The following is a 27,760-nucleotide window of genomic DNA, read 5'->3' as shown; positions in this document are numbered from 1 at the left end:
TCTGATCTTCCAGTAAAAAATTAGCTGCTGCAAGAGCAACTGCAAAACCTGGATACACCATACCCTAAATGAGGGAAAAGAATGGAGGTTGAAGCTTACTCCAGGTTAAGGAAGAGGCTACGTGTCTAGGAGGTGAACAGCATCAAACATGCACTGGAAGCAGGTAGCTCTCCTCCTCTGCTGGAGAGAAAAAAAGGGAGAGGGGGTATGAAAATCCTCTCCTCCCAAATTATGTTAAAGAGTTTGCAACATTCTCTACTCTCTGATCTCCATTATTTTATAATGTCTCAAACTAAGGCAGAACACCAACCATTATTGTTTTTCTTTTACTCTGAAGTAGCTGCATTGGCAGTCCAATGTAAATTTATTACCCACCTAACAACGGAAGTAAAACAGGATAGTTGTAAGGCATCACAAAGAGGTTTACACAGGTTAAAGTAGTGCTTGCTTTTAAATACCCGAACGGATGGCCAAGTTCGCTGTATTTTCCACTGCTACTCACAAATACCTGACAAAGAATAAGAGATATTCACTGTATTAGAAGAATATGAAGAATATTAAGCATGGGGCATTTAAAAATTAAAATCAATCTGAATCTAATTGCATTAAGACAGCAAATTATAAAGAGCAGCCAAGTTCGAGGTTGCACACATCAGGATGAGCATGCACATACATTGCTCAGTCACAAAACTGAGACATGCAACACTTAGTGTACCCCGAGACAATGTGGAAATGCTCTGCACATTATAATCTTTAGTGCTTTACTGACACTACTTTGAAGTGATGCTCTGAAAAGAAACTTTTTAAGCACAGAAATTAAGCATAACAAACATTCAATAATGTCTTAATTGCACCAAGCACCAACATTCTTAACATTGGCTTGCTTTTTTTTTTTGAGTGTATATATATGGGGTATTAACCTTGAAAAGCAATACATGCAAACAACTATTTCAATAGGATAAAGATGGTACATATTCTTATTGGGACAGTCAAAATAACCCACATCAAACCAAAAATGGGTTTCCCCCAAAAAAAGTAAACCTTGCAGTAAAAAGGAAGTGTTTTTCCTCTGTTTTTTTCAGGGCATAAGTAACAGGGTTTGTTACATGGTTTCTATGACAATGAGCCTATTTCTCAAGTTTGTAAGGGTCTGATACATAGCTGGGAGAAGAAAAGCAGTTTTTGAAAAACAGCAGAGTTATTTTAATGACTTAGGCAAATAATGTACCTATAAATGCTTAAAGGACATTTTAAAAACTAGTTTATTAAAACTAAGTTAATTTTTTCTTCTGAATATGCATGTTAAATATTACAACTTAACTGAAAATATATTAGGGAAACAGAAACATGAAAGAGACACCTCCAAGCACATCTTTCCATCATATTAAGCAAACTCCTGGTGTACATATTAAGCCATTCTTTACAGGAACACCATTGAGAAGGGAATTACAATCCTTATTTTGTAGAGGACACAGAAACAAGTCACCTATCCAAAAATCACAAAAGGAGCATGTGACAAAGGATTTCAGCAATAGAACTTTGACCTCTTCAAGGCCAATCTAGTCAACAAGATCAACAGCTTCCATTCAATTCCCATTAGCAGTTTCAACCATCTAGTGGAAATTATTTGCAGCTGTTGATTAGGTAACATGATGGAAACTAGTGCTAGGTTTTCCCTGTAAGCAAATGGAAGCCTACAGAGAATTTCAATTTAGCCAAAAATGGAACTTGCAGGACACATTTCTTAGCAAAATGAGATGGACCTAGAAACAGAATTAAATGAGATTACAAAGCCTGTAGAGGGAACACTCATTCTGATTCCTGATAATTCTATTAGAAAGGAGGTAACTGAAACCTTGACATGTTTCTTCTCATCAAATGCAGAGTCTGCAACCAGACCCCAATTCCACAGGCTTACAAAGACTAAAGTACCCTAGGATACCCATTACATTTCTAGAATTAAAGGGCAAATACCTGCCAGCAGGTATGGGGAGACTTTCGTTCCAAGATGTACTGTGTTAAGGGTGAAGGCTCAAGCTCATACTTGTCAAAAGGAAGCTTGTCTATTACCATTGGCTCACAATCAACACAGGAGAACCTCACAACAGGGTGAGCTGTGCGCGGAGGCTAAAAGGAAAGGGGAAAAGCACATCAATTGTCTGGTATTTGTGATTAAAAAAAAATCTCTGAAAAAGATATACAAGTGGATATTTTAGCATCCTATAGGCTTAAACTCTCAGTTTCCACAATTTCCTTTAACAGAGAAAAAAGATACATGTTCCCACAACAGAATACAGATTAACCAAATATTTCTCTAACTTTAAAAAAAAAAAGAAAAAAGCACCATACGCTGATACACGTATTCTTTCCACCAAGAGAAAAGCATGGTTAATATTCAGCTATTTATCTTGATATTTAAAAACCTCCACGTCAATCAACCTATAACAGCACAGATAGGTTTAAAGAAAACTTCAACTCTTGCTTCCCAGCTTGATGTTCACAGAATTCCAGATGTGAAACTGCACTCTCTTCACAAAGGATATCTGAAGATATTCCCCACAAGTCTGATTTTTCTTCCTTTTGAACAGGGGAGAGGGGGTAGAAATGGACAGACAGTACCTTGAGCACTTGCAAAGTACAGAAACAACATGCCTAACAAAAACGAGATGTTTAGAGTAAGGCATGCCAAATGTATGATTATTTCAGTAAGAAAAGGAGAAATGAATGCTGTTTTCTCCTCATTTTCTGAATGGGGTAGCTCTTCTGTTTCAGTTTTAATTCTTCCTGCTAGTGAAAGAGTCCATACATGAAGTAATACTAAGCAGAGAAAACATGGTTGATCATCTATCAAAAACAAATACTCCTTTTTCCATATAAATACATTTTATAAAGCTTTGATTAAAATTTAATAGGCTCACTATGATTTGTGGTATGTGAAGTAATTTACAGTTAAATTTTATAATCTTTCAAAAGCCATTTACCAAAATTAACTAACCATATACATGGAAGTAAACCATCGAGAAGCAAAAAACATCACAGCATACAGTAGCTACATTAGATGATACCATTCTGCGTTAAAAACAGTTTTAACTACCCTTTTAAAGCTAAGTCAGATCATATTAGTAAACAGAGGAAGTAAAACACTACAGTAGTATTCATTTTCAGTCTTTTTAATTAGGTGTAGAATCCTTTTTTCAGTTCTTATTTTACTTACCAGGGTTGGTGAATTCTGATCAGGCCAAAAAGATTCTGGGATTGGCCAATGCCCAACAGGAACACCCGTTTTAGGGTTAGGCCGTACATAAATGAGTTTATGACAACTATGCCACGGTTGAGAAGCAAATGAATTGATGGGTCTGGATGAATCAACAAGTCCATCTAAAATTTGAACAAAGCAAAATAACAACAAAAAAGAAAATAAAGCGCTACATACATGCATTTGCCTCCCAGCAAAATTTCTGTATTAGCAACCAATAAGGAGTTTCATTACAATTGTTCCAAAGACATACAGATCTTTACATCAGTGGGTGAAAAAAAACTATACCTTAAAATGTAGAACAGCATCATCTGAGAAACAATGATAACATTTGCCCACATGTGTTCTTCTGCTCCTGTGGCATCGCCGTGAGATAATTAGTGCAACAAGGCATACTCACATATTATGGAAAATGCTATTTGCTTAAGCTTAGTACTTTGACAATGATCTGATAGGCAACAGCAAGCCTACAGTTTTTAGTTCTGCTGCATCTGTAAAGACAGATAATTTGCATCTACAGTCTTTCTACATAGGATGCAAAGCTCACTGACTGATGCTGCCATTAGTGGAAACTGAAAGTGGAGAAAAGTTAGATGCATCTTGCAGGTGCAGCTTGTGTAATATTTTTTTAATTAATAACAATTCACAGATCACTTAAACCCCACTGTCTACTGGAAAGACCAGTGTTCTCTCCACCAGTCCACTGCAATATACCAGAGCAGACTCTTCGCACTGAGGACAAAGAATTTTGTAGCAGTACAGAATTTCACCATTAGTTTTCAAAGATTGCTCTTCAAAGCAAGCAGCACAGCATAGATCACCCATTTAAAGAATCTTCTTCATTTTAAAAAAATTTGACGTTACTAATTTTCCTTGCTTTAAATAGCTGGCCAATAATACTATGGAAAATACCTTTCAGTTACACGTCAATTTGGTTTCTCTGCATTATGTACACAATGATTTTTATAGCTTTGGTAGATCCTATCATATTTCTCTCTAGTTTAGGACTTTCAATTCCCATAAAGATGGAAAGTCTCAATATTTTTATACATTCATATCCACAGTGCATCACGATTTAAATGTGACAAAAGTTTAAAAAACCCGAAAAACCAACAAATTTCAACAGTCGTTCTGCCACACAGGAGAGCATTTGGGCCAACAGGCAGACAGGAATTTGCTGAGGTGCTGTCCTGCACAGCATTATAGGAAAGCCTTCCAATAAAATGACATTTAAATAAGCAAAAGGAGAAAAAAAAATATATACAGCAAGGAAAAGGCAATTAAAAAATGAAAGCAGGAATAAAACTGGCTATGCTAGGATGCTCAGGGGATCCCGAAAGCTATTATGTTTCTGACATTCCAGGAACATCCTCATTTCCTAAATATGAACTGGTCAGCTTGCGCTCCTTCCTTTCAGCCATGAATTTCTGCAAATCTGAAAAACTGCTCCACATTAAGAGTGCACTTTCTTCTTCCCTGTTACGCACTTTAGAGCTAGCAAAATAACTCCTTGTTCTTTGCACAGTTTTTCAGTTGCAGCTAAGAACATTCAACTGAAACTTACTGTGTTGCGATTAATAGCAGAATGAAAACATACAGAAAATTAAGCATTGAGATTAGTTTAGAGATGTTTAAGTGTTTAAATACACTAGTCCTGGATTTAATTATTTTAAAACCAAGTTTTGACAACACTAATTCAAGCTTTACTGTTTCCTGCAAACATTAACTTCCCTCAGCCCCCCAAAAAAGAGGTGAGAAAAGATTGACAGGAGAGCTAGCAAGCAGGTCGATCATCCATACAAATACATGAAAACATATAGCACCATTTAACTTATCAAGGATCAAACACTTGTAAAAATATAACAAAGCCAAGACTAAACATAAGCAAACATAAAACCACTCAAAAGCTATGAACAGCACATACATTATGATTTGGGGTATTTAAAGAGATACCAGAGCTCTATCACTGAAGCACAGAAGCTTTATAGCTGAATTGCTTTTTTAGAATGTATTAGGCATCCGATCCATCCTGTACACCACAGTGAAAAGCTGGTAGGAAGGACACTGAAGACACTTAAGGACATTTGCATGCACACAAAACATTTCTTCTTGAACATTAGGGGAAAAAAACCAAAACAGTTACTATACCTTCTCCAATAGGAGCTGGATCTGGTCCTGACTTTTCAAAGTTAATAACAACTCCACTTTGGACTTTTTGAACTAGAGATTCTAAACACTGATTCAACATTCTTTGTGTCCGAACGCAGTAAGAACGACCTATGCAAGAGATAAATTACACAGGGAAAATATGAAAGCGAGTTTTGAGTAATTTTAGTTAAGGAAGATGTTTTATTATATAAGTCACACTGCCAAAACTTTCAGTTTTATCCAAAGTAATAACAGTAACAAACTTTGTACAAGTCTATGTAAAAGGCAAAATACTTCTCAAATGCAAGACAACTGGGGGGGGGAACACCAAAAAACAAAAACAAAAAAAACACAAACAAACAAAAAAAACCATCACCAAACACAAAACATCCTGCTGAGCTTTTACTCATTAGTAAAAGAGGCCATTAAGGCTAAATCAGGCTGGTCGGAGGCCAAGTTTATAGAAGTCCCTTAAGAACATTCGATTTCACCAAGTCTATGTAATCTATCTGCTTTTGTCTACCCAAACCTTACCAACTTCTATACACACCCGAACTTCCCCCTCCCACACAACATTTTTTTCAAGCACCAATTAAAAAAAATATTTTTATCAACATCTCAAAGAACAGACTCCAGAATTAATTCTTCTAAGATTAAATTTAGCTTATTAGCCCTGCAGCAGAATTAACATCTCAATAATACCTGTCCCACTCAACTCATCATTTAAATAACAAATCTCATGACTGAGCAAAGCCAACCTCTGGAAGGACAATCTAAGAAATTTTCCAATCCCTCCTACTGGTGCATTAAGAAATTCTCTCGCATCTATTAGATCTGAAATAGGAATATGGTTTTATTTCAAAGTGCTCCTGTGCTACTGGAAACCAAGCTCAAAAAACACCACACAGATTCACATGGACACCGAGTAATTCAGATGGAGAAAACAGCAAGAGGTGAAGTTGAATCAAAGGAAAAGAAATACTTTAAGGCAAAATACCAAATGTGAACCAAAGCAAAGTAACATCCAGTTACCTCCTGTAACTTCACACATCTGTGTGATAGCAGATTCGTCAGTAGGCACACTCCCAAGCTGCTCTGGTTCAGCAGATGCAGCTCCTGGCAAACGCAGCACTAGAGCAAACAGCCTTTGATCCCAACGAAATGGTTCTTTGGTTAGTTCACTTCCAGGCAAAGGAGAATTCAAAGGAAGATGAAGCTAGTAAAGAAAGATTTAAGAATAATTCAAGTACTTGACAAACCAATACTCAAATTTATTCATTACTCTGTAAACGACCCCATTCTCTCCTATCCACTAATTTATCTGAAGTTATAGTCTGGAATCCCATGTGAACTATGAATTTAGCGGTTGGGCAATGACAGCATAACTAGTTTCTGTTGTCTATTTTAAAGAAAAGGTTGATGAAACAGAAGTACTATTATCAGGAAAATACAATTAATATTAATCTCAGCATAGTACCAACTTGCAAGATCATAACTTGAAAGAATTTAATGCAAGTTTACCTCCTCTTGAACTCCAGACGTATTTGTCAGTTTGTTTCCATCTGTGATGGTAATCAAAATAGATGGCTCCAAAAAGAATGGATTCCTTCCCTAGAGACAAAAGCACAGGAATGCTAAGAGTAACCTTAACACTCAGTTATAGGCTTATATTTTTGTCATTATAAAATAAACAGTAAGATGAGCAATCTTTCAAAATAATCCTGTCATTTTCTTTCAATAGGTGGGGAGCCATAAAGAACTATGCAAGATGTGCTACTCTGTACACCCACACACACCCCCTAAAGATTTTTAGAATTACTAGTCTTTTTCCTCCAGTAATAGTACAAAACCCCTCTTAGCCCACAAAAGCAGTATATAAATGGGTAATAATACAGGGAACTCACAATTTCATGACAACAGTGAAAAACTCTTCAAACGTGAGAGAGGGGAAGTCAGGACATTAACTACAGATAACAAAACTGCAAAGCAGATTCACTACTATCCAGTGTACATACTCCCACATACAGCAATTGTGTGTCTACAGTTGGGGTCATTTATACTACTGCTTGCTTTGTAGCTCAAAAAGGAAAAAAAGTGCTAGTATATTCCAGGGTATGTTCAGCAGATGTAATAAGAAAGAAAAAAGTTCACTCTGTATTAAAACTTGGGACACACAGCTATCCAACATTTTTAAAAAGTAGTAAAATGGAAAACCAAACTTGAACCACCAAAATCCCTTGCCCACTCTAATTTCGAAAAACACAGAAAAATAAAGAAGGCAGAAGACTATAAAAAAGATTTGTTACCTGTCCATAGTTGTCTATTCCAGACACTAATCTGTTGAGATTTAACAAGTCAAATGATGACCTCAGTGCCTGACCAAGGGTTGTTAGTCCTGAAGCCTGAAGATTTTTCAGTTCATTCATAAATGTTGCATGGTTTTCCTTCCATCCAGCCTATTACATAAAACAAAAAAGCTTATTAGTTATTTAGTAACAAACTGCAATCAACTACAAAATTATATTATATTCCTGACTAATGGATACGCTGCATCATTTACGTGCTATACACACCTAATTCACGTATACACAACTTGATGTGAAACAAACAGTTAACACTACAATGGGACACTCACAAAACACAAGCACTGTCAAGCATTTGAAAAAATTTGCAAATACCCAGCTCTTACCATGAGAACTGCTGTAGAGGTGATGGAATTAACAGAAGTATTTGGATTTAGCATGTGAATATTTTATTAGAAGAAACTGTCAAATTTGGAAATCAGAAATGCAGCTGCCAAAGTAATAGCGATGGTAAAACAAAGATACAAGCAGCATAATGTTGCTGCTTCTTCTGTCATACACCCATCCCCCTTTTATCCATAAATCGAGGCTGCAAGGAAAGAAAGGATGCATATGCAACGTGTACTAATGCAGGAGTTCAAAAAAATCTAACAGTGACAGTTAAAAAGAAAAAAGATAAAGAACTAGTAGTAACAGTGACTGCCATCTTTGCTCCCTAGTCCTCCCCCTTCCACAACATCCCCAAGTAGGAAGCATGCAAGTGTATTTTAAAAAAATCATAATCAGCTATTTTTAATACATTGCATGACTCTCACTCAACTTTTCCGTTTTTCTTGTACTTCCTCCACACACCTCCCAGGCTCATTTCATGCCTTTTAATGTACTATCAAGCACCCTCTGTCACTTCTGCATTACAAACCCCCTGCCTTTCTCCTACCTTGGTATTTCAACTGCCAGCCTTCCAACTGCACTATTCTGTCCTTACTTCCCAGCACAAAACTTTCTATGGAGTAGTTGCAAGCACCCCATGTAACACAGAACCAAATCATTGTTTAGAGTGTCTCAGTATCACAGCTTGAAATTTTGGAAGTCATGAAAAAAGTTGTTATTGCTGACAAAGCTTGCAGAACATTAAAAGGAACAGCAAAAAGTGATGAGGATGAATCAGTCCTACCAAGCACTCTGAATCCAATGGTAAGCAGGGCTACACGCATCAGCTGCAATTCACATACCCTTCTCTCAAAAAGTCGTACACTGCTGAGTTCATAAGCTATTTTAGCAAACACTAGCTCGCAGGGAATCGGTGCAGGATTTAAACTGCCTCAACTAAAACAAGCAAAGCTTGAAAACCCAGATACTCACACGATTATCAGCCTTGCTATTGCATCTTACTCTCCAAACCATTCCTGCAGTAAGCAAGCAGTTATTCATCCAGGCTCACTACCATCTGGCACCAGAGACATTCCCATGCTCCACAAGGAATCCTAATTACGCAGACATGGAGAGAATCATTTCAGACAGTCTGACTTTTGCTGGGACAACGTCTGAGCAGGTCCTCTCCTCCCCGGTGCACTGGGCTCAGCAACAGTTACCTGCTGACTACTCCATGCTGTACAAGAACCTGAAAGGACAGGATTTTCCTGTACTTTTTAAACAGATATATCCCACTGCCAATCTCTAGTACACACTGTTGGCTGTGTAGATGGCCATAAGACTGACGACAAGTTTAGAGCCATAAACAAATACAAGAATGGAGCAGAAAGGAAAGACATGAGATGATCAATGTCTCTGCTCAGACCTAAGCTAGGAGGACTGAGAAGGGCTCCTTTTCAGAATCAGAAGTTATCATAAGGAGATTCAACAAAAAACAGTTTTTGGTCAAGTTTAGCTCCCTGAACCAGTTCTTCAAGCTTTAGAGTAGTGCAAGGGAGACAGAGAGAAAATTCTGCAGTGGGGCAAAGAAAGAACACACTTCCAGCAGGACTGGCCCAGTTTTATCATCAAACTGCACTTGAACTGTACTCAACGGAACAGTGTAGTTCGATCAGCTGGGCAATTCTCAATAAAACACCATCAACATCCCCTCACCACAGCTTAACAAAATACAGCATCTCACCAGCTGAGCCACAGCAGCTCCCCACATGTGCTCTCAGCCCAAAGCAAGAATAAAGTAAGGGGTCATTGGTTTGGAGTAAAAGTCACTTAGCCAATGAGTAAAAGAACACCAAATCCCAAAAAGTTTTCCTTAAAACAATTTAAAATGAACAATTACAAAAATCTTTTTGTATGCATCCTATGAACCCTTAGATGTAGGCGAAACTGCTTCGTTTCGTCTGGTAAAAACATCTATCAGATTAGTCCAGCTTCTCGAGAATAGCCAGGCTGTAGTTCAAAAAGTGTTTTCCAGCAAAGACTGCTGTTTGAGTTACTTTGTTGCAAAAGCACATGGCAGGGAATAAAACATTTACAAAGGAAACACTATTCCTCGCCTACAACTCTTGATCTGAACTCTAAGGAAATTAGGAGTTTTCTTTGTAAAATTAGCAGAATCTCCAAATATCAGTGGAGATTGTTATTTTCCTTTTCTGAAAACATTTGCTTGGCTTCCAGCTCGTACTGTGTTTGATCTAGCTGCAGTGTGGTCAACTACCTGCAAAATATGCTGCCATTTTTCCCATGCGTAATCGAGTAAACTGAAGGTACAAGGAGCAGCTGATCACCACTGGTTTGCCTTCAAAGAAAGTAATTTTTCATCTTACAGCCTCTCACAGGATCTTTAAAGATACAGCTGAGGAGAACTGTACCTTTCAAATAAACAGAGTAGTACTGAAGAATTTTTCATTAAGTGAACAAGGGCAGCAAATGCAAGATTTCCTAATTCCATACCCAGTTTTAAATAAAGGTCTGATCAGTTAGTGTACTACATTCTCTAGCTTAAAAAAGCTTTTTGAATCAAAAACACCAAAATTAATGACAACAAGGTCTACTTCTGTAAAACGTTTTTTCCAGAAAGTCTCTAGCCGATGTATATAATTACACCTGTATTTCAGGGACAGAAACTAAAGCCCCAAAGAATACTATATATTCTCCCCTCCATATATACAGTAGGATCATTCTTAGGGCAAAATAAAGAGTCAAGTACGTAATACAGAGCATATGCATAATGAGTTCAACGAAGCACTTTAAAGTAATTAAATAATAATCCTTCCTAAATTCAAAACACTGCCACTAATGCTGCTTAGAAAAAAGTGCTGCTTTTATGTAGTACTACTTCCATTTGCCAGCAGAAACACTAATGACCAAAAAAACCCCCCACCAACCAATAAAACAACCAAACCTCCACAACCTTAGAGGATTGAACACAAACATATTCTACAAAAACTATGTATCGTCTACAAGTCCATAATTATGAAGTCAAACTAAACATTAATTATTTTAGTTGTTTATGAACCAACTCTAACATCGCGAGTAATTTCTCATCATCTTCAATATTACATTCCTACTTAACTTTTATGCCCAGAATTTATTAATAGCAATCTCAGTAGCTTTTGTCTTGTCACTATGTTACTAGCTTCTCCTTTGACCATTTATATGAACAAATAATTTTAGCCTGTATACACATACCAAAAGACTTTCAAAGATCGCAGAGAAAAAAACCAAGTACTATAAGCAAAAATCTCATCCTGCCTGCTTATGCCAAGAACAGACAAAAATGCAGTGTCATTTAGCCTTCTGTGTTGACAACTGCAAGCTCTGGATACCATCCTACAAAACCCTGAGATCTGGAAGCAGCATACCACCTTCCAGCTCCTGGCTTCAGCCTTTGCAAGCAAGTAATACTGAAAAAATAACATACTTAAAAAGTAACATTTTTTTCTCATGACTTAGCTTTCAGACAAATCCATGCCCTGCTCTATTTCACCATACAGCTACAGAATCATTTAAGCTGCTTCAAGAAGCAGGTAAGGTCAAAATTGCTGTTTTCAGCAGTAGATAGGCCCAGATTATATAGATTTCAGACAAATATCGAGGTGAACAACCTAGTGAAGAGAATGTTTTATTTACCACAACCAGAACCAGAACTAACTGAACATCAGAAGGAATAGAGTTGAGCAGCAAAAGGAAGTCTCATTCAGATCAGTAGCTTAAAAAGACCTTCAAGACATCAGAGAAACAACAGAAGCAGATTTCAGTTGCAAGAGGCAGGAAAGAACATCTTATAGAATGCTTGGGGAGCAGGGAAAGCCACCACCTTTATCACACAAAAGAAAGCAATATCAAAGTACAAGTAAAACATTACCAAGTTTTGAATACATGTAACACATAAGCATTGTAATCTCACCTACACTAGCTTAAATGTCATATTTATTGGTTTTATTGTAGTGTGGTTAGTTGGTTGGTTTTGGCTTTTAGGGGTTTTTTGCTGTTGTTTTGGGGGTGGGTTTGTTTTTGTTTAATTTAAAGACAACACAATATTTTTGGGTAGCATGGTTGTTTCCAGGTATTTCTTAGCACAGTTTGGTCAGCCTCCAGGGGCAGACCCAGAGGTTGGGCATTAGAGCAAAAGAATTCCAGGCCCAAAGCAGCCTCTCCTGATTTCACCAGCTCCATGAAATCCAGGGAGCTGATGCTTTTGAGGCTGCAAGTCTTCATCGTTAGTGTTTCTACAGGCAATGCCAAGACAGAACTGTAGAGTTTATTGTTCACTGGATTGCTTTCAGATCAGATTCAAAAATTATAACATTTCTAAAAATAATTTTCCAAGTAAAGACAATTTGCAATCTAGCATGCCAATCACAACAGTCTGTGTTACAGTAAGTACTCAATATTTATTTAAACATACAGATTTTTAGAGTATTGCTAATGTTCCTCTACAAAGAATTGGATTTTAGATATTACAACCTGTTTAAAGTATTTAAGTTTCTCAATAATTCAAGCTATTACTAAATGCACCCATCTTCAGAAAACCTAGACTAGGTCAGGATAACATGCCTGTGGCATACTAGGTTGTCAGTGACATCCATTTGGAAAAAATAAGAAAAAAATCCAGCTATTGAAATCTGAAACCACTCCTGCTATGGAATTTGCAAGTCCTGTGTGAAGACAGTGAAACCAGCAGAGCATTTTGCCTTCCAAATCATCAGAATGGTTAATTTTTAAGTTACCTTTCTGTTCACTTATAACTGTACAAGTGATCACCACTCAAACCTGTTCACATCTATGTGTGTATCAAGCAAATGTTTCTTTTCCAAGGAACTGAAGTATTCTTTTGGACCCCCTATAGTGCCAGAGGCTGCTTCTCCAACATCAAAATACCTTCACCTCTTTGTAATCTCCTGACCACAGCCCCAGCGTTGCTCAGTGGTTCTGCAACAGGGAATACCCTCCTATGTAACCCAGAGCTTCCCTGCCACAGCTTCAGCAACTTTGGAATTGGAATTCTAGCAAACACAAAGACTATCTTGGTCATCCCAGTTTTGCTATGGCAAAACTTAGCAAAGAGGGAGAGGAGGAGAGGTCCTGGTACCATGTGTCTCCCTGCCCCACGGAGGACAGGGTTATACTGCTTGTTGGTACAAAACAATCAATGCCCATGCTACCCCCATGGTTTTTATTTGATGTTCAAAGATTTACTAGTTAGAAATAGTGCACAGCAGAAGAAAGGTACTGACTATGCTATAAACATTGTGTCTTATTTAACATGTAAAAGTCCTAAAATAAGTCAACATCACACAACCTACACCACCTACTAATTTCATCCTCACAAATGTTTGTCTACAGTGTGCTAATGGGGCAGAAGGAACAGCTCTAAGAGACACAGACATTGACTCTCCTCCAAATAATTATGAATGCCATTTTTGAGGCAACAGAGCTCTCGGGTTCTATCTATACCTTGGCTGCAGAATAACTCTTCTCTCATTTCAGTACCTGTGCTCTCTAGTTACTTTTATGCAACATACCAGTCCTGTCACTGCACAGTATCAAACAGCCCTTAGTAAAGAAACTCACAAGATCAATTATTTTTTGTTCTTGGCACAGGACACAGCATCACAACACCCACCTCTTAGATATGAGATTAGCATACCTCCAGCACAGAAAGATACTGGCACACAGGCCTGAAATCAGCTTATCATCAGGGTAGTGCTGAACACAATGAACTAGCTTGGATCCAAGCTGTACTGTCCTGGATTTGGAAGACTAGTGAGTGCTGGTGGAGGTACACCAGCAGATCTTACTGATCTGATGCAAAGCTTGTGGGAAGAGGAAGAAGGTTTGATGGCACCAAGCCAGCTGCGTGCAATTGCTATTGCTGTGTTAGGCTCTCCAGCACACAGTCATTTCTATTACTAGTTTTATGCCCCAGTCTTCCAGTATCCCCTTGCCTTAGATACAGGTTTGGAACACAGACAGCTGCCACCCCTATCCTTTGCTGTAGCAAAGTAATATTCTAGGGCAAGGATGGATGAAAAGACAAATGTATCTTGGTTAGCAAGCCATGGGAGCCTATCTGTAGCTTTTCACATGGAAATCTGGTTTTGCAAAGCAAAACAGGGAACAGAGTTTCAGGGTAAAACTTGGATATGACCCTACTGCAGGCAGAAGAGAAACAAGCCCTGGTCAGTCACTCAAGCAGGTACACGCTGTTGTTTACCATGAGACCAGCCTAACAAAAACCCCACCTTTTCAGTTCTTATTTGAGGAGTATTTTAACAGATAGTAAATTCACAGGCTTAAACTACTTCCTCAACAAGCCCACAGAGCATTAAGTACAGTGAAGAGTCTACAAGAGCGTCCATCACTTGGTCATCCTTACATTATTACAGCTAGTGAGCAACAGGTTAGAATTTTAATAGTAAGTGAATTCATTTCTTCCTGTCAAGTTATTTATTTCTGCTGGTTTTGAAGGACACTCAAATTGAAACCTAGTGGTCAAGTGCTTATGTTATATTTTTATTTTTTTTTTTTAAAAACACTTGCTCAAGTCCCAGTCAAATAAAAATAGTCACAGGAGTTTAATATAGGTAAAACATCTCCAAGAGAACAGAGAAGCATAAACTGCTTTAGTATCTCTTTAGAAAAAATACATGTTAAAAAAAAAAGACACTGGAGTACACAATTCCTTTGATCTCCCACAGCTGAGACATTTTGACACCAGATTTTTAACAGAAAGCTGTCACTTTACTCGTCCTCCACCTCCATCCATTTGCAGGCACCACAATTCTTCCCTTTTCTCCAGCTCTAGGACAGACTATGTACCTTGATAACAGAGTCTCTCCTCCCCTCACCCAAATTATTTTTTCCTACACAACTGGAAACAGCTTTAGTGCAAGGAAGAACGCATGACGCACTGGCTACCTTTAGGCCAGCAAGCAGTGCAGCACAAACAAGGCAGTTGTTTCTAAGGAGATGACAGCCACACTACTGCATGTCAGGGGTTTTACTTCAGAATAGCTATCTTGTAGACTCATCACTCAGTGGCTGGGGTGCATCTTCCAGTTTTATTTCATCCAAAAGCAATGCAGTTCTTACACTCCAAGGCAGGTCTGCAATGTGACCTGAGGTGCACAGGAGATCCGCTCAATTGCACATTTCTAAGCTGAACTCTCCTGTAGGTGCACCAATCGAAGACTAACTCATTTATAAAATAGACTGGACCAGCTTGTTTTCTAAAGCATATAGATCAGTGAATGTGAGCAAGATCAGAACTGCATTCTAGTGCAATATGTAACTGTTTTTGACAGGCAGTCAATTAAATAGAAAAAAAAGTGTTTCTTCACATCTCAAATGTTATTTTTTTTTTTTTAAATCACACACCTTAGGAAACAAGCTCAGTCAAACTACACCATGTGGTTCACTGTCCTTTTAAGATGACTTCAACATTAAACAAGATATGGAAATGCTTTTCCATCAAGAAGAATTCAAGATGTTTATGTAAGAACAACTCATATTAATCTTTAAGCACAGTATCCATGGCAAACACTAGTAGAGAGGCTCTTAAGCTCCAGTTACAAAACGAGTACTGGGGCCTTCTGTTAATGTCGGCATTTATAGAGAAGCAGTACCTTCACCTGTAAGAAACGTCAAACAGAGATGCTCAAAGCTGAAGCTATGCTTGGAATCAAGTGATAATAATAATCAATGCCAAGCAAAAAAAAAAAGCCTACACTACCTTTTTATTTATTACCTGCTGCTCTTGCTTTAATCTGTCTCTAGATTTAGCTTTTTGGTCAACAATATTTCATGTGTTCTGACAGCTACGCTCATGACACTTTTTGCTGCACAAGGATGAAAGGACTACACATGAAAAAAGGAAAGTATAAATACCAAAGAGATCATGGTATCACTCTGTTTCAAAAAGCATTCTTATTTAAATAAAAGAACATTATCCAGTTAAAAAAGCAGTATTTCTGAGAAACACTCGACAAGCTAGGATATTTCAGTACAGAGTTGAACCAGAACAAGCTACGTTTTACACAATAGCTTAATGGAGAGTGAACACAGATGTAATCATACAATTTGCAGCTCTAGCACAGTAAGCAAAATGAGAGGCTACGTGCTTCTGTTCAGCAGCGTAGCAGTCATTTTAGAAATACCATTATAGGTGCACCTAAAAGAAACACTGTACAGGGGGCAACAGTTTAAACATGGAAGTTTCAATCAAAAATTTGCATTTACCCATAGCACCCGTTGCTCTTCCAGACTATCACACATGCTTTCAATGCCAGTCAGCCCCCAGCTCTGTCCTCCTGGCCCCTTCCTACTCCCAGCATGGTTGGAAAAGTCACAAGGAATAAAGGCAACAGCTAAGTGGCTACAGAGTGTGTGCTATCAGCACAAGGGCACATTTTTGGGAATCAAGTGGAAAAGAATTAATTACCGATGATCCTCTAGCTTTACAGCCCAGAGCTAAGACAACACAGCATGATCCACACTCATTTTCAAAATTGTCACATTCCTCCCCACTCCTTCCAAAAGCACATCATAGGAGTAGCACAGCACACCAGAGCGCTACATGTATTGCAAGATTACTTTGAATCTCAAGAAGGTAACAAATCTAGAGGCGTCACCTAATCAACCGATTTCCTCAATTCACGTTTGAAATCCTATCCAAGGCACTGCTGGGGAAAAAAAAAACACCAGACTTTAGATCACAATTAAATTCATATACTCAGTGAAGGAACACAAATTGAGAAACCTCAACTAGCCTAGCAAACAGCGTCAACTTCACCTTCAAGCCCGATACAGCAAAAAATACATTGGTGGAGTTGGTAGCATTGTCACGGTCAGTTTTTTATTTTAGAGGACAGCAAGTCACAGCTTTCCTCCAGAGTCGTGTGATTCAAAAGCAACTATCTCAGCTGCAGCTCTTTTGATGAACTGGAGGCGCTCACCGCCTCGCTCTATCTTGCGGCACCCTGCACACTTCTCCACGTGCTGTCATGCCGAGGACCTGGCTGGCCTGAGACTATGCCCACGGAGTCTCCAGGGCCTGCAGGCTGCCTGCCTCCCAGGAGCAGGCCAGGCCCTGTTCCAGCCCAGGGCACCCACCACGTCCCCAGCCTGCAAGCCAGCACGCCATCAGGACGCCTGGCAGCAGCCAAAGGCACCAAGTGTTCTGGCTCAACAGACACAGATTTTCCCACAAAGCAGAGTTTAACCCCCCCCAACCCCCCGTCAAGTAAAAACCTACTTGCTCTACTGGTAACATGCTATGAAGACCAATACTAATGCATTATTCTCACTTACAAGCAGAGCATAGCAACACCAGCTTAACCACACTGTAGATCTTTGTTTGCAGTCAAATTAGTCATTCAACAACATCGATCTTATGAAGATTTGGGGTTTTTTTTTTTTTAAATACTATTCTACACTTTTAAGCATTTAAAAGCACCTCTGAAAACACAGCCAAATCAACAATCATCTTCATCTTTAAAAAGCAAAATTAAGGAGTCCTGAAGCATTGATTTTATAGCCTAGAATAACATTGCTAGTGCTGCTTTTCCTGGAGAGTTTGCATAGGAGCTCAAGCAAAGAATCACAGTAACTGGGTAAAATATTATTTTCTAACTAAAGGGCCAATCTCATAAGGAAGAAAAAAAAGCTCTTTAAAAGAAAACAGGGCTCTGGTTTACTTGTCTGCTAATAACTCATTTAAGTTTGAGATACTTTTAAATGCCAGATCTTACACCAAAAGAAACTTTTGTCTTCCAAACACTCTGCAGAGTGAATATACGGATCAATATAAGTCTATGGGCAACCACAGATTCTGATCTGCATAATAATCAAGTCACATTACAAGAATATACTTTTTCCCTGGCACCCTACTAAAACCTCAACCCTAGAGCATGCTGCTTACAGCTGAAATTGATTACTACACAACTATTTTCTAACCATTCTAAAATTAGCAAGAAAATGCAAAGCAAAAGATTCCTTTAAATTACTACCTGCTATACTTTTTTTGGGGGGTAGAAGCACAAGAGTTACATATTAAGTGGTACACTGTAAGAATAAAGTTTAAGGAGGAAGAAAAAATTCCAAGACTCTAAATCTACAACAGTGAATTACTTAAATAAGAATCTGCATTTAAAATTCAGAAGAGCAGCAGCTGCGCTTTCCATTGATTTTTTTTGTAGCCTACATTATTAAAATCAGGGATACAGGCATTCAAAATATAGAAGGTGAAGAAGAGAATTGCTAAAGACTGGAGACATCCAGAATCTTCTCACAGGGCCCTTGGACTCACACTGCTCTCCCCTCCAAAAGCACTGATCTCCAGAAGACAAGTCACACAGTACAGAAATTATTTTTCCCATTTGATTTCAACTGTCTGAAGTATAAAAACACTGTAGGAGACAGCACTAAGTTTTGTCTTTTCTTGTTCACAGTAAGCTCAGAACAACATTCTTGCACCATTGCTGAAAATCACAGTTCTTTCTGGCAAGCTGTTTTGAAAAATATGCAAGGATGAACATTGTAGAAGTGTCTGCAACCTTAATTACCTTTTTCCATTGTTATAGTGTGAGACAACCACCATTTAACACCATATTAGTTTTTCCATTTTAAAGTTTAAAAAGAATAAATGCCCATTTTCAAGATAATCACAGAAGTATTCTGTGCATATTTTTAGCTACAACACAAAGCCAGGTTACAAGGCCTAGGCCTTCTTCCATAAATACCAACGAAAAAGAAATCTTTTAAAAAACCCCACGTGTGAAACTCCAATATTAACAGCACAAAAGAGGAGGCGGCAGCCAATAAAGATTACACATGGCAGGAACCACCAACTTCACAAAGCACCTTCCTTCTTACAGAACTCCTCACTAAAAAAATACAGCTATGGAGATCCAACTCAACTGTTTGATTCCACATTTTAAGCTTCTATTTTTAAAATAAAGCGACCTTTGCACTGAGGATGAATTAAGCCTCTTAGTGCAAACATATCTACTTTTGTCTAGTTTATCCTGTAGTCTTAAGGGCTTACATCTTTGAATGTGTCCAAGATCAAATAAAGAACCAAACAGAAAGATAAAAAAATAAATTGCTACAGTGGCTATGAACAACAGATGTTGATTTCCATTCAAGGTCTCTGGCATCTCATCAATAGTACGAAGCAGCAACACACTTTGGATGAAAAAGCAAGCTTTTAGTTTGCAGATTCCTGTAGAAACAGAACCAGTTAAAATATCTTCATTAAGAATTAACCTAGCAACACAGGCTCTCCCTTCCCATGAACACAGGTAGCAGGTGAAAGTACAAGCTCAAGTATTTAACTAACTCCAAAAACTAATGACAAAAACTACAGCCAAGCAGAGTTTGGCCCACCATACCTATCAAGAAGTTGTTAAATTCTGTACTACCCTTCCATTTAAAAACAATTCCTTTCCAAAACTTAATCACCTTCTTGTTGCACAAACTTGAATTTTTACAAGAGACCTCAATTTCAGAATGCACCAAACTATTTCTTTTAGAAGAATGAATCACTCTGAAAAAACCAAACAAACCAGTAATGAACAAAGGGAAAGGTACATTACTATGCACAAAATTCCTTAGTATAGTGCTTTCTCCTCATTACACCAGTTCCTGCAAAAGGATGTTCACTACAACTCACAAACAAAAGGCAGGCAGCAAGAAGCAGTCACTCAGGAGAGGGAGAAAGAAGTAAGACTAGCATGCTTCTGCCTGTTTAAAAGCATTTTAATGTGCTTTACGCCACCCAATATGTTGCCTCTCAGGAAGGGGAATGTGCTTTTTAAACGATGCTCTCTATTGGAATGCATTTACTACCTTTATAAGCTAAAAGGAGCTACAACACTTTATTGCATGCTTGCTACAGGGAAATTCCTAAGTTTTTAGTAAAAAAGATTTTCAGACTTTTATATATTTTGAGAGACATGCACTGCAGTATATAAAACACAAACCTACCACTTGCACCAACAAGAACCTTTTAACTGTCTTTGGCCTTACTTGTCTAATTCCAAAATAGATGCTTAATTAAAAAAAAAAGTACTTTTTTTGCATGCATACACACAGAGCACACATCCTTCATCCAAAGACCTAAGTGATAGTTAATTAAATAGAAAACAGCAGGTAAAAACTGTTTTGTGGGGGATTCTCAAACAGTATTAAGTGATTTTGGTTTGTCCTCAACAAGAACTAGACAATCAGGATTTGCAAGAGTGTTCCTTACACAATTAAGTGACTTCTGTTTCTTTCCTTAAATTCATTGTGTTTAACAGAGGAAGAGCAATTGTTGGCTTCAACCTGCCAGTCATTTATGCTGAAAGCCAGCCTTCTGAAAATACACAAATTCCATGACAAAACCTGAACCAAGCACAGTGGAAAAGGTATTGCAAGACTGGAGGAGAGGTGTGCTGAGTACTTCACAGGCAATGGAAGATGTTAGTGTTCAGAAATACATGTATTGCTATGACTGACTCAAAACGTGTATGGTGGTAAAATAGGAATGCCTATTCTCTCCGCTAAACAAATACAGAACATGAGTCTCCTGAATTAGTTATCAATAACAGACACTGCATATTCTACCTACATTTCATCCAGTTCTTCAGTACTATATTCTGCATCGTTTGGTTGGTTTTTTTAATCCTTCTAATAATGCTTGGCTAGTAGGTTCACTAAGTTTATACATTATGTATGGCATATCTGGAGAGACAGATAGGCCTCTCCCATTTACCTCAGTTTTCTTTCTCTTTTGTATCTCTCGGCTATCAGCTTCCCTCCTGCCCCTGCAGCTGCTATCTGCCTTGCACCAAACAATTCTGCCTGCATACCTCACTACCAACTTGTAAACCTTCAACCGTATTTCCAGCTGTTCATGCATCCTTTTCCACAGCGCAGGTCAGACCACCAAGTATTCGCATTTGCCAGAAACCAGACCTTTTACATGTAAAACTGATGGGTTTTGGTGGCTCAAGGTTCCTGTAAAAGCCTAATCAATTTAAGATTATTCTGTGGATTTGCTACAGGTTAGCTTACTAGATATTCCTCTATTTTTCATCCTTGACAAAAGTTACAACACAAACGCACGCATTTCCCATCACCTCAGGCAGCTTTCCTGAAGATCTCTGCCTCAAACCCAACAGGTTTCACAGCTGGGTTTCTCTTTCTCCCTGCAGCTCAGGGTCAGGAGGTCTGACTTCATTTCTTCCAGAAACAGACAAATAGATCTGACATCTCTGTTTTGCAGTACAGCCTATTCATTTGTCACCCCTCTTTGCAGAGTCAGTGGTAACTGGTTACATTCTATACCAGCACAGCTTCTGTGTGAAAGCAGAAATAAAAAAAATGCAGGCAAAAGCTTTTGTGCCACTAAAAAAAAATGAGATAAAGTCAGTCTCCCTGAGTCTGACCTTATGAACTCCCAGTTTTGAAGCGCTATTTTAGTACCATAAATGAACAGGTTATTTACATATGGTAAATACTCTTTGACAGACACTTAAAAGAGCCTTCTACAAATTCCTATTCCAGCCTCTAAGGTATCCCAATCCAACACCAAAATCAAAGGTCATCAAGCTCAACTCCTTATAAGAATTTCACAGAAACAGAAGAGGTTGCTCAGAGTCCATCATGAAGGGCTGCTTCCACAAGAGACCTCTACAGCACTGAAACCTATGTTCAGACTAGCAAGGAACAGCAACAGAACTGGAAGGCATCCTATCTATCAGTCCCAGTTTGCATTTCTCAAACAGTAAAGTGTTTCACATACATTGTATTAAGGATTTTGAGCTGCTTCTCAGGCAGCTACGTACATATTTCTGCACTCAAATTCAGGAAACCTATTTTTACAGTGCAGTCACAACTGACTCTTGAATTCAGTATAACACATAACAGAAAGAGGAAAATACATGTAATTTCAGATTCGGCAGAGTAAACCTAACTTAAGTTCTCTCAGTCCTCTGACCTGTGACCAGTTCATTTATGAAGGTCATACTACAGAGTCTCACAGGAATGTAAAACAAAAGCCATATTTCTGTGACCCCATCACAAATACTATTCCTCAAGCACTGAGGAAAGGCCACATCGCTGCCAGCAGCCAGGTATCAGTCACAAGGGAACAGGGCAGTCGGGTTAATCAATAACTTCACATAAGACCACCATTAGTTTTTTTGTCTGGGCCTGAACTAGCCATCTGCAGCACAAACCCGCAAGCAGACCCCACGCTACAGGATGTGACGTTTAACAAAAATCAAGAATGGAAAAAGCCAACAAAGAGCTAAACCTTGCTTTCCTTTTCAAAAGCTCTTTTTAGGCAGGGATTTCAGTATGAGCTCCATTTACAGAGAAATCTAGGTAGATCTTGGTGAAACCTACCTCCCTCTTTTCTGCATCACTGGAGAACAGGAAAAGTTTGGGGAAGGGGGCAGGTGAGAAGACTCCTCCCTTCTCCCCATACTTTTACTCTAGCACGACTACTTCAGGAAAAAACAAATAAAATGGCTGAAGATTCTGTCCATTTATCCCGTGGCACGTGCTTAGGTGTAGAGGAACACATATATTTGATAGTGGGGGGGGGAAAGCAGCTGAGGTTGCTAAAAGTTTACGTGATTTAAAAAAAAAAAAAATCAACTGGGCAAATACATAGAAAAAGCCACAGAAGACCATTACTGACATACCAACCCTCAGCATGGGTCTCTGAACCACAAACTGTGGGAGCTTGGGTAAATGCTCTGCAGAACTGTCAGTAATACACTTGGCCTGTTTTCACCCTCCTTCCCATGCATTCGGTATCAGCTGCGTTTTGCAGAAAGGGATGACAAGGGTGGGTCTGGCACACAAGGCTCAGAGGTACTGCAACACCAGGTCAAAGCACAGATGGGATGGAGCAAGCTCTGGGTTCTAGCAATCCATGAATATAAAGTCTTCAAAGCATGGACATGTCAGGTACCATATTCATTGAATCAGATAATGCATTTATCTTAGCTAGAAAGCCAAGAACATCAAATACTGTGCCAGACAGCAAGGCTGTTCTTAAACCCATTTTTCTCACCCAGAGAACAGGATACACATGGGAGAATAAATTCCTTCAGTACCTAAATTTAAGCACTAGTCTTTTAATATTACATAATAGACACCTGCCACATGCTACTGGTTACAAAGGAGTTTTACTATAGGTATCGTTAGCTTCCCAAGCATGCCAAACACCCAAAACCAGAATGGACTGGCTCACTTCAATGTTGCTAACATGTCACTAACCTAAGACAGACTCACTTGACAGCATCCTATTACAATTTTAATCTAAAAACAGTGGAGGAAAAACACACTATAAACATCAGGTTGAACATTCTTACTTCAGAAAATAACATACTATGTTTGCCTCCTAGTCTATAAAATCAGACTGACCCAACATTCAACAGAACTTACAGGTATATTCCCATTGACCTACACAGGATCACATGATTTGACACCTACAGGTTTATACATTTCATAATATGCTTTTAAAATACTAAATATCTGTCTCTTATCAGAGAGTATTTTGGAAGCAAAGCAAGAGTTGTAAATGCCTGCATCATAATTACTGCCACAAATCACCATCTATACATTACGTAACCAACACGAGCAAAACAGCTGATGAGGTTTCAGAGGCATTTGCTGCGGGAATGGAACTGAGATTCCTACCATCCCCATCTCACTGTCCCCACCTTCCCAGGACAGCACCCTGCCCCCTCTTTAGATACATGCCACCACAGTTCTTTGCAGAGCCACACTGCAAACTGAGACTAAGTAATCCCATTTTAAAGTAAGTAGTGCAAACAGAGAGGTATGAGCAGTCAATTAAAAACAGGAGTGACTAGGAGAGGGACCATAGGTCTCATAAATAATTTCAAACTCTCTACACTGAAGACAGTTCCGAAAAACGTCATCTTACTTGCACAGATTTTAGCAAATCTTTGTGCAATAGCAGGATCCTTTCACTTAGCACAATACCACCACATGTGTGATGTTTTCTTGAGACATTCTTGTCCATCAAAAGTGAACCAGCACTGCTGATTTAAAATACATTAAGGCTACAGGTAAACGAATTCAGAAACAAAAACAATGCACTCCTCTCACAGGCACCCTTGCTCCAAGCTGAAGTTCCATAATGCCTCTACCTCTCCTGGGTGGTCTCAACTCCACAACAAGATTATTTCCCTCAATTGCTTCACTGGTAACCTTAAGAACTATCTGTAAGATTATATAATTTAATTAGGGTAAATCATAAAGAAAACAAGAGGATAAAGCAGCCACTAACGCACATACTTGGAAAGCAGACTTGCAAAATGCATTCACTTGTCAAGGTTGTTTTCTCCTGCTCTAAATCAAGAGAGATAAAGTATCTAACTACAGCAGCATTAGCAAAGAAACAAAATTTTATTTCTTTTACAACCATCTTTTGCAAGACATACAGAACCTAGCCTAGACCAGAAAGTTTTCCTGGCATAACTATGGTTGTTAGAAAACACAACAGAGGGGTATCATAAATACCAGTAAAAGGTCTTGAGAACATGTCTTCAAACAGGGGAAGCAAACGTTGTTGCTGTAAGGCTTTCTCTGCTCAAGTAAGAGATAGGATGACAGCCTAACCACACTAATTTATGCCATGAAGCCTTTATGTAATAGCTGAACTGGAGTTGTGATCATAATTATTTTATAAACATAAATTTATTGATCTGCAGCCAGTTCCTACACAAGTTACTAAGTTTTGAAAAAATATTTTAAGACTGTTCAAGGTCCAGTTTAAAAGCCAGCTTGCTAAAGGTAGAAAAATAAATTTCTAAGAAGAGACATTAGAAAGTTACAAGAACTACAACACTTTTCTTTTTCCTTTCGTTATTTACTGTATGTCAAACATGATTCAATACTATGATGGGTATCACAGAGTCCCATTTATTTAAATTACTATTTACTAAAACTGGGAACACAGTCAGATGCTCATTAGTACATCAGAATGTACACAGAGGCTCATTAAACATAAGGATCTTCCTCAGCACATACGAGTATATATGTGGTAATAACCTGTAGCATTACCACACAGACCTCCAGCAGAAGAGTAATGTTTTTATTAAATCACCAGTATGCTTGCTATAACTGCAGTAGAAAGGTTTCTTCCTCAAACTTAAGAAAGGTCTACTTGTAAAATAGTTGACACACGACTAGGAGAAAAAACTCTTCACTCAAGAAATCTAGTTAATGCTTGCGTGACAAAGATTTGGGTTTTGCATCCAGCCACAAACATGGATGGGGAAAAGGATGTGTGCATTATGCATTTAAAAAAAAAAAAAAGCACAAAGCACTCTCCAATACAGACCTAGGGTTTTTTGACAGATAGTAGGTTTCTGTAACTCAAGGAGGATGGCTTCAACTCACAGAAATAGGATGACTTCCGCACCATCTTCTGAGAAAACGAAAGGTGCAATAAATACTGACTCACTAAATCACTCCTGTCACTTCAGAAAGCAGGCTGTACTTTTTAGCTGTGTAAATATATTGCTGATGAAAGGAGCCAAGATGCATAGCTCTTGATAATTAAGTTTCCTCACTATCAAAGATGTGAACAGACAGCATCAGTGAGCACAGTTATTTTTACAACCTCTCTTCAAGAAGTTTTAGCTGGGGGATCTAGAGAGGGTTTTCTCTTCTTCTCTGGGACGACTAGCAAGCGATTTTACATGAACCTCTTTGGCCGCCACAGTATGGGTCTAAGGCCCAATGGATATGATAACTACTATACTAGTCATGGCAAATACAGTCCTAATCCAGGACTATTCAGGAAGGATTCTAAAGCTTCCCCACAGCAATGCTGTTTTCTGTGGCATGCTTTATTTAAATATTTTAAATTAAGTTGGATGTTTCTATCAGCAAGTTGAAGGCTACAGTATAAGGGACACAGAGCCCCGATTTTTTTTTTTTTCCTCTTGCCATAACCTCGTGGCGCAGTCGACGTGATAAATGGCATGGCCCTACTTGCCTCAATCTTGAGGAATGAGAAAACGGGGACGAGAGAAGCCAGCTAGGCGGACTCCACGTCCAGCTTTGCCACAACCCTGCACGGAGATGTCTACCCGAGTGGGAATTACACGCACCTTACACAAAACCGGTGCGGGTTCCAGTGCACAGCAGGAGATGGGGGGGTGAACCCCAATACGGCGGAGAACAGTCCCGGGTGCCTCCATCCCCAAAACCACAGCCATGTCGGAGGCGGCAGCGGCAGGGAGGGTGGCGGGGGGGGGGGGGGGTTGCTCCGCGGCTGTCCCCTGGTTCCCCGCTGCCAGCCGGGGGTCCCGCAGACGTGAGGAGGGCGCTGCCTCCTGCCCTAACCCCGTGCCCCCGCAACCCGGCCGGGACGCGACCCTCCGCTGACGTGACGGTGGGGGGTAAAACAGCAGCGAGAGGGGGCCGGGACCCGCGGCGGCGGGCTAAGGCGAAGGCGCGGCCCCCGCCGGAGCCACCGCCTCACGGGAGGCGGGCGAGCAACAGCCGCGGAGGCGGAGCGCGGCCGGCCGCCCGCCTCCCTCGGCACGCCGGGGCGGTGAATCACGCTCCCGTCCGTCTCCTCCCCCCCCCCCCCCCTCCTCCATCTCAGCAGCGCCCTCAGCCTCTCTCCTCCATACAAAAGCAAAATGTCCGCCATCTTCACAGGCTGCTGCTGCCGCCGCCGGGCCGGACGGGGCTGCGCCGCGCCGCCGCCACGCCAAGGGCGGCCCCGCGGCGGGGCTGGGGCGGCCGAGGGGGGGGCCGGGGAGGCCGCGGGGGGGGAGTTATTACCTTGATGCAGTAGGGCGGCTCGTCGAAGGTAACCAGCATGTACCTGTCGCCGCGGCTGGCCGGGTCCCGGGCCCGCAGCTGCGAAGAGAGCGGAGAGAAGCGGCGTGAGCGGGCGAAGGGGGCGAGCGGGGCGGCGGCGGCGGCCCCCCCCGCCCCCCGGGCCCCGCACTCACCTTCATGAAGATCTCCACGGCGCCCTTGGCGATGTCCAGGTAGCTGGTGCCCAGATACGCCCGCTGGTTCATGGAGGCGGACGTGTCTATGAGGAAGAGGAGGATCGGCATGGTCCAGGCAGAGCCCCGGCCCGCCGGGCACCCTGCGGGGAGGAGGGAAGGGGGAGGGGGGGGGAGCGGCTCGCTCACTCCCCCTGGCCGGCCGCCTGTCCGCCCGCCCCGGCTCGGCTCGGCTCCGGCTCGGCTCCGGCTGCGGCCGCTGCGGCTCGTTACTGAGCTGCCTGTGTTCGCCGAGACTCAACTTCTCTTCCCTGAGCTTCCACCAGCACCATGTGACCAGCGCGCTCGCCATTGGCTGCCAATTATACCCGCATTTGCATATTCATGAGGGAGAAGGAGAGGGAGCGGGGCGTGGGGGGGGGGGAGAGCGGGGAGGCGGCGGGGTGAGGAGGGAACGCGGGAGGCGCCGGCGGACCCCTCCGCGCGCGCGCCGCACCTGTCACCCTTGCCCCGCCCCTCTGCGGGGTTCCCCGCCCCTCGCCCCAGGGGCCGCCCCGCCCCGCCGCGGGGGCTCCCCTGAGGGAGGGAGAACGCCCGGTGGCGGTGGTGCCTCCCCC

General features: G+C 40.4%; 1 protein-coding gene across 6 annotated transcripts in view; it reads right to left on the bottom strand.

Moving 5' to 3' along the window:
• Positions 1–27,432, bottom strand: part of LOC142043347 (integrator complex subunit 6-like) — a 42,427-nt gene extending 14,995 nt beyond the window's left edge. For 3 of the 6 annotated variants that reach the window (XR_012654020.1, XR_012654019.1, XM_075054432.1), the window contains exons 1-9: positions 27,144–27,392; positions 26,971–27,048; positions 7,711–7,860; positions 6,926–7,015; positions 6,437–6,620; positions 5,405–5,533; positions 3,215–3,378; positions 1,975–2,127; positions 376–508 (exon numbers count right to left, since the gene is read on the bottom strand). Coding sequence is in view for 4 of the 6 variants with exons in the window: in XM_075054432.1 (XP_074910533.1) it covers positions 376–508; positions 1,975–2,127; positions 3,215–3,378; positions 5,405–5,533; positions 6,437–6,620; positions 6,926–7,015; positions 7,711–7,860; positions 26,971–27,048; positions 27,144–27,254 (1,192 nt within the window). In the remaining 2 variants the exon portion in view is untranslated. Of the gene's footprint in view, positions 1–99; positions 181–375; positions 509–1,974; positions 2,128–3,214; positions 3,379–5,404; positions 5,534–6,436; positions 6,621–6,925; positions 7,016–7,710; positions 7,861–26,970; positions 27,049–27,143 lie in introns of all 6 variants that reach the window. The other 3 variants (XM_075054434.1, XM_075054435.1, XM_075054433.1) reach the window with 3 other exon arrangements.
• Between the last annotated feature and the right edge of the window lie 328 nt (positions 27,433–27,760).

The sequence above is a fragment of the Buteo buteo genome, chromosome 22, assembly GCF_964188355.1.
Source record: "Buteo buteo chromosome 22, bButBut1.hap1.1, whole genome shotgun sequence".
NCBI classification, from domain to species: Eukaryota; Metazoa; Chordata; class Aves; order Accipitriformes; family Accipitridae; genus Buteo; species Buteo buteo.
Note: the sequence above shows the minus strand (reverse complement) of the source record. Positions and strands in the feature narration are given on the sequence as shown.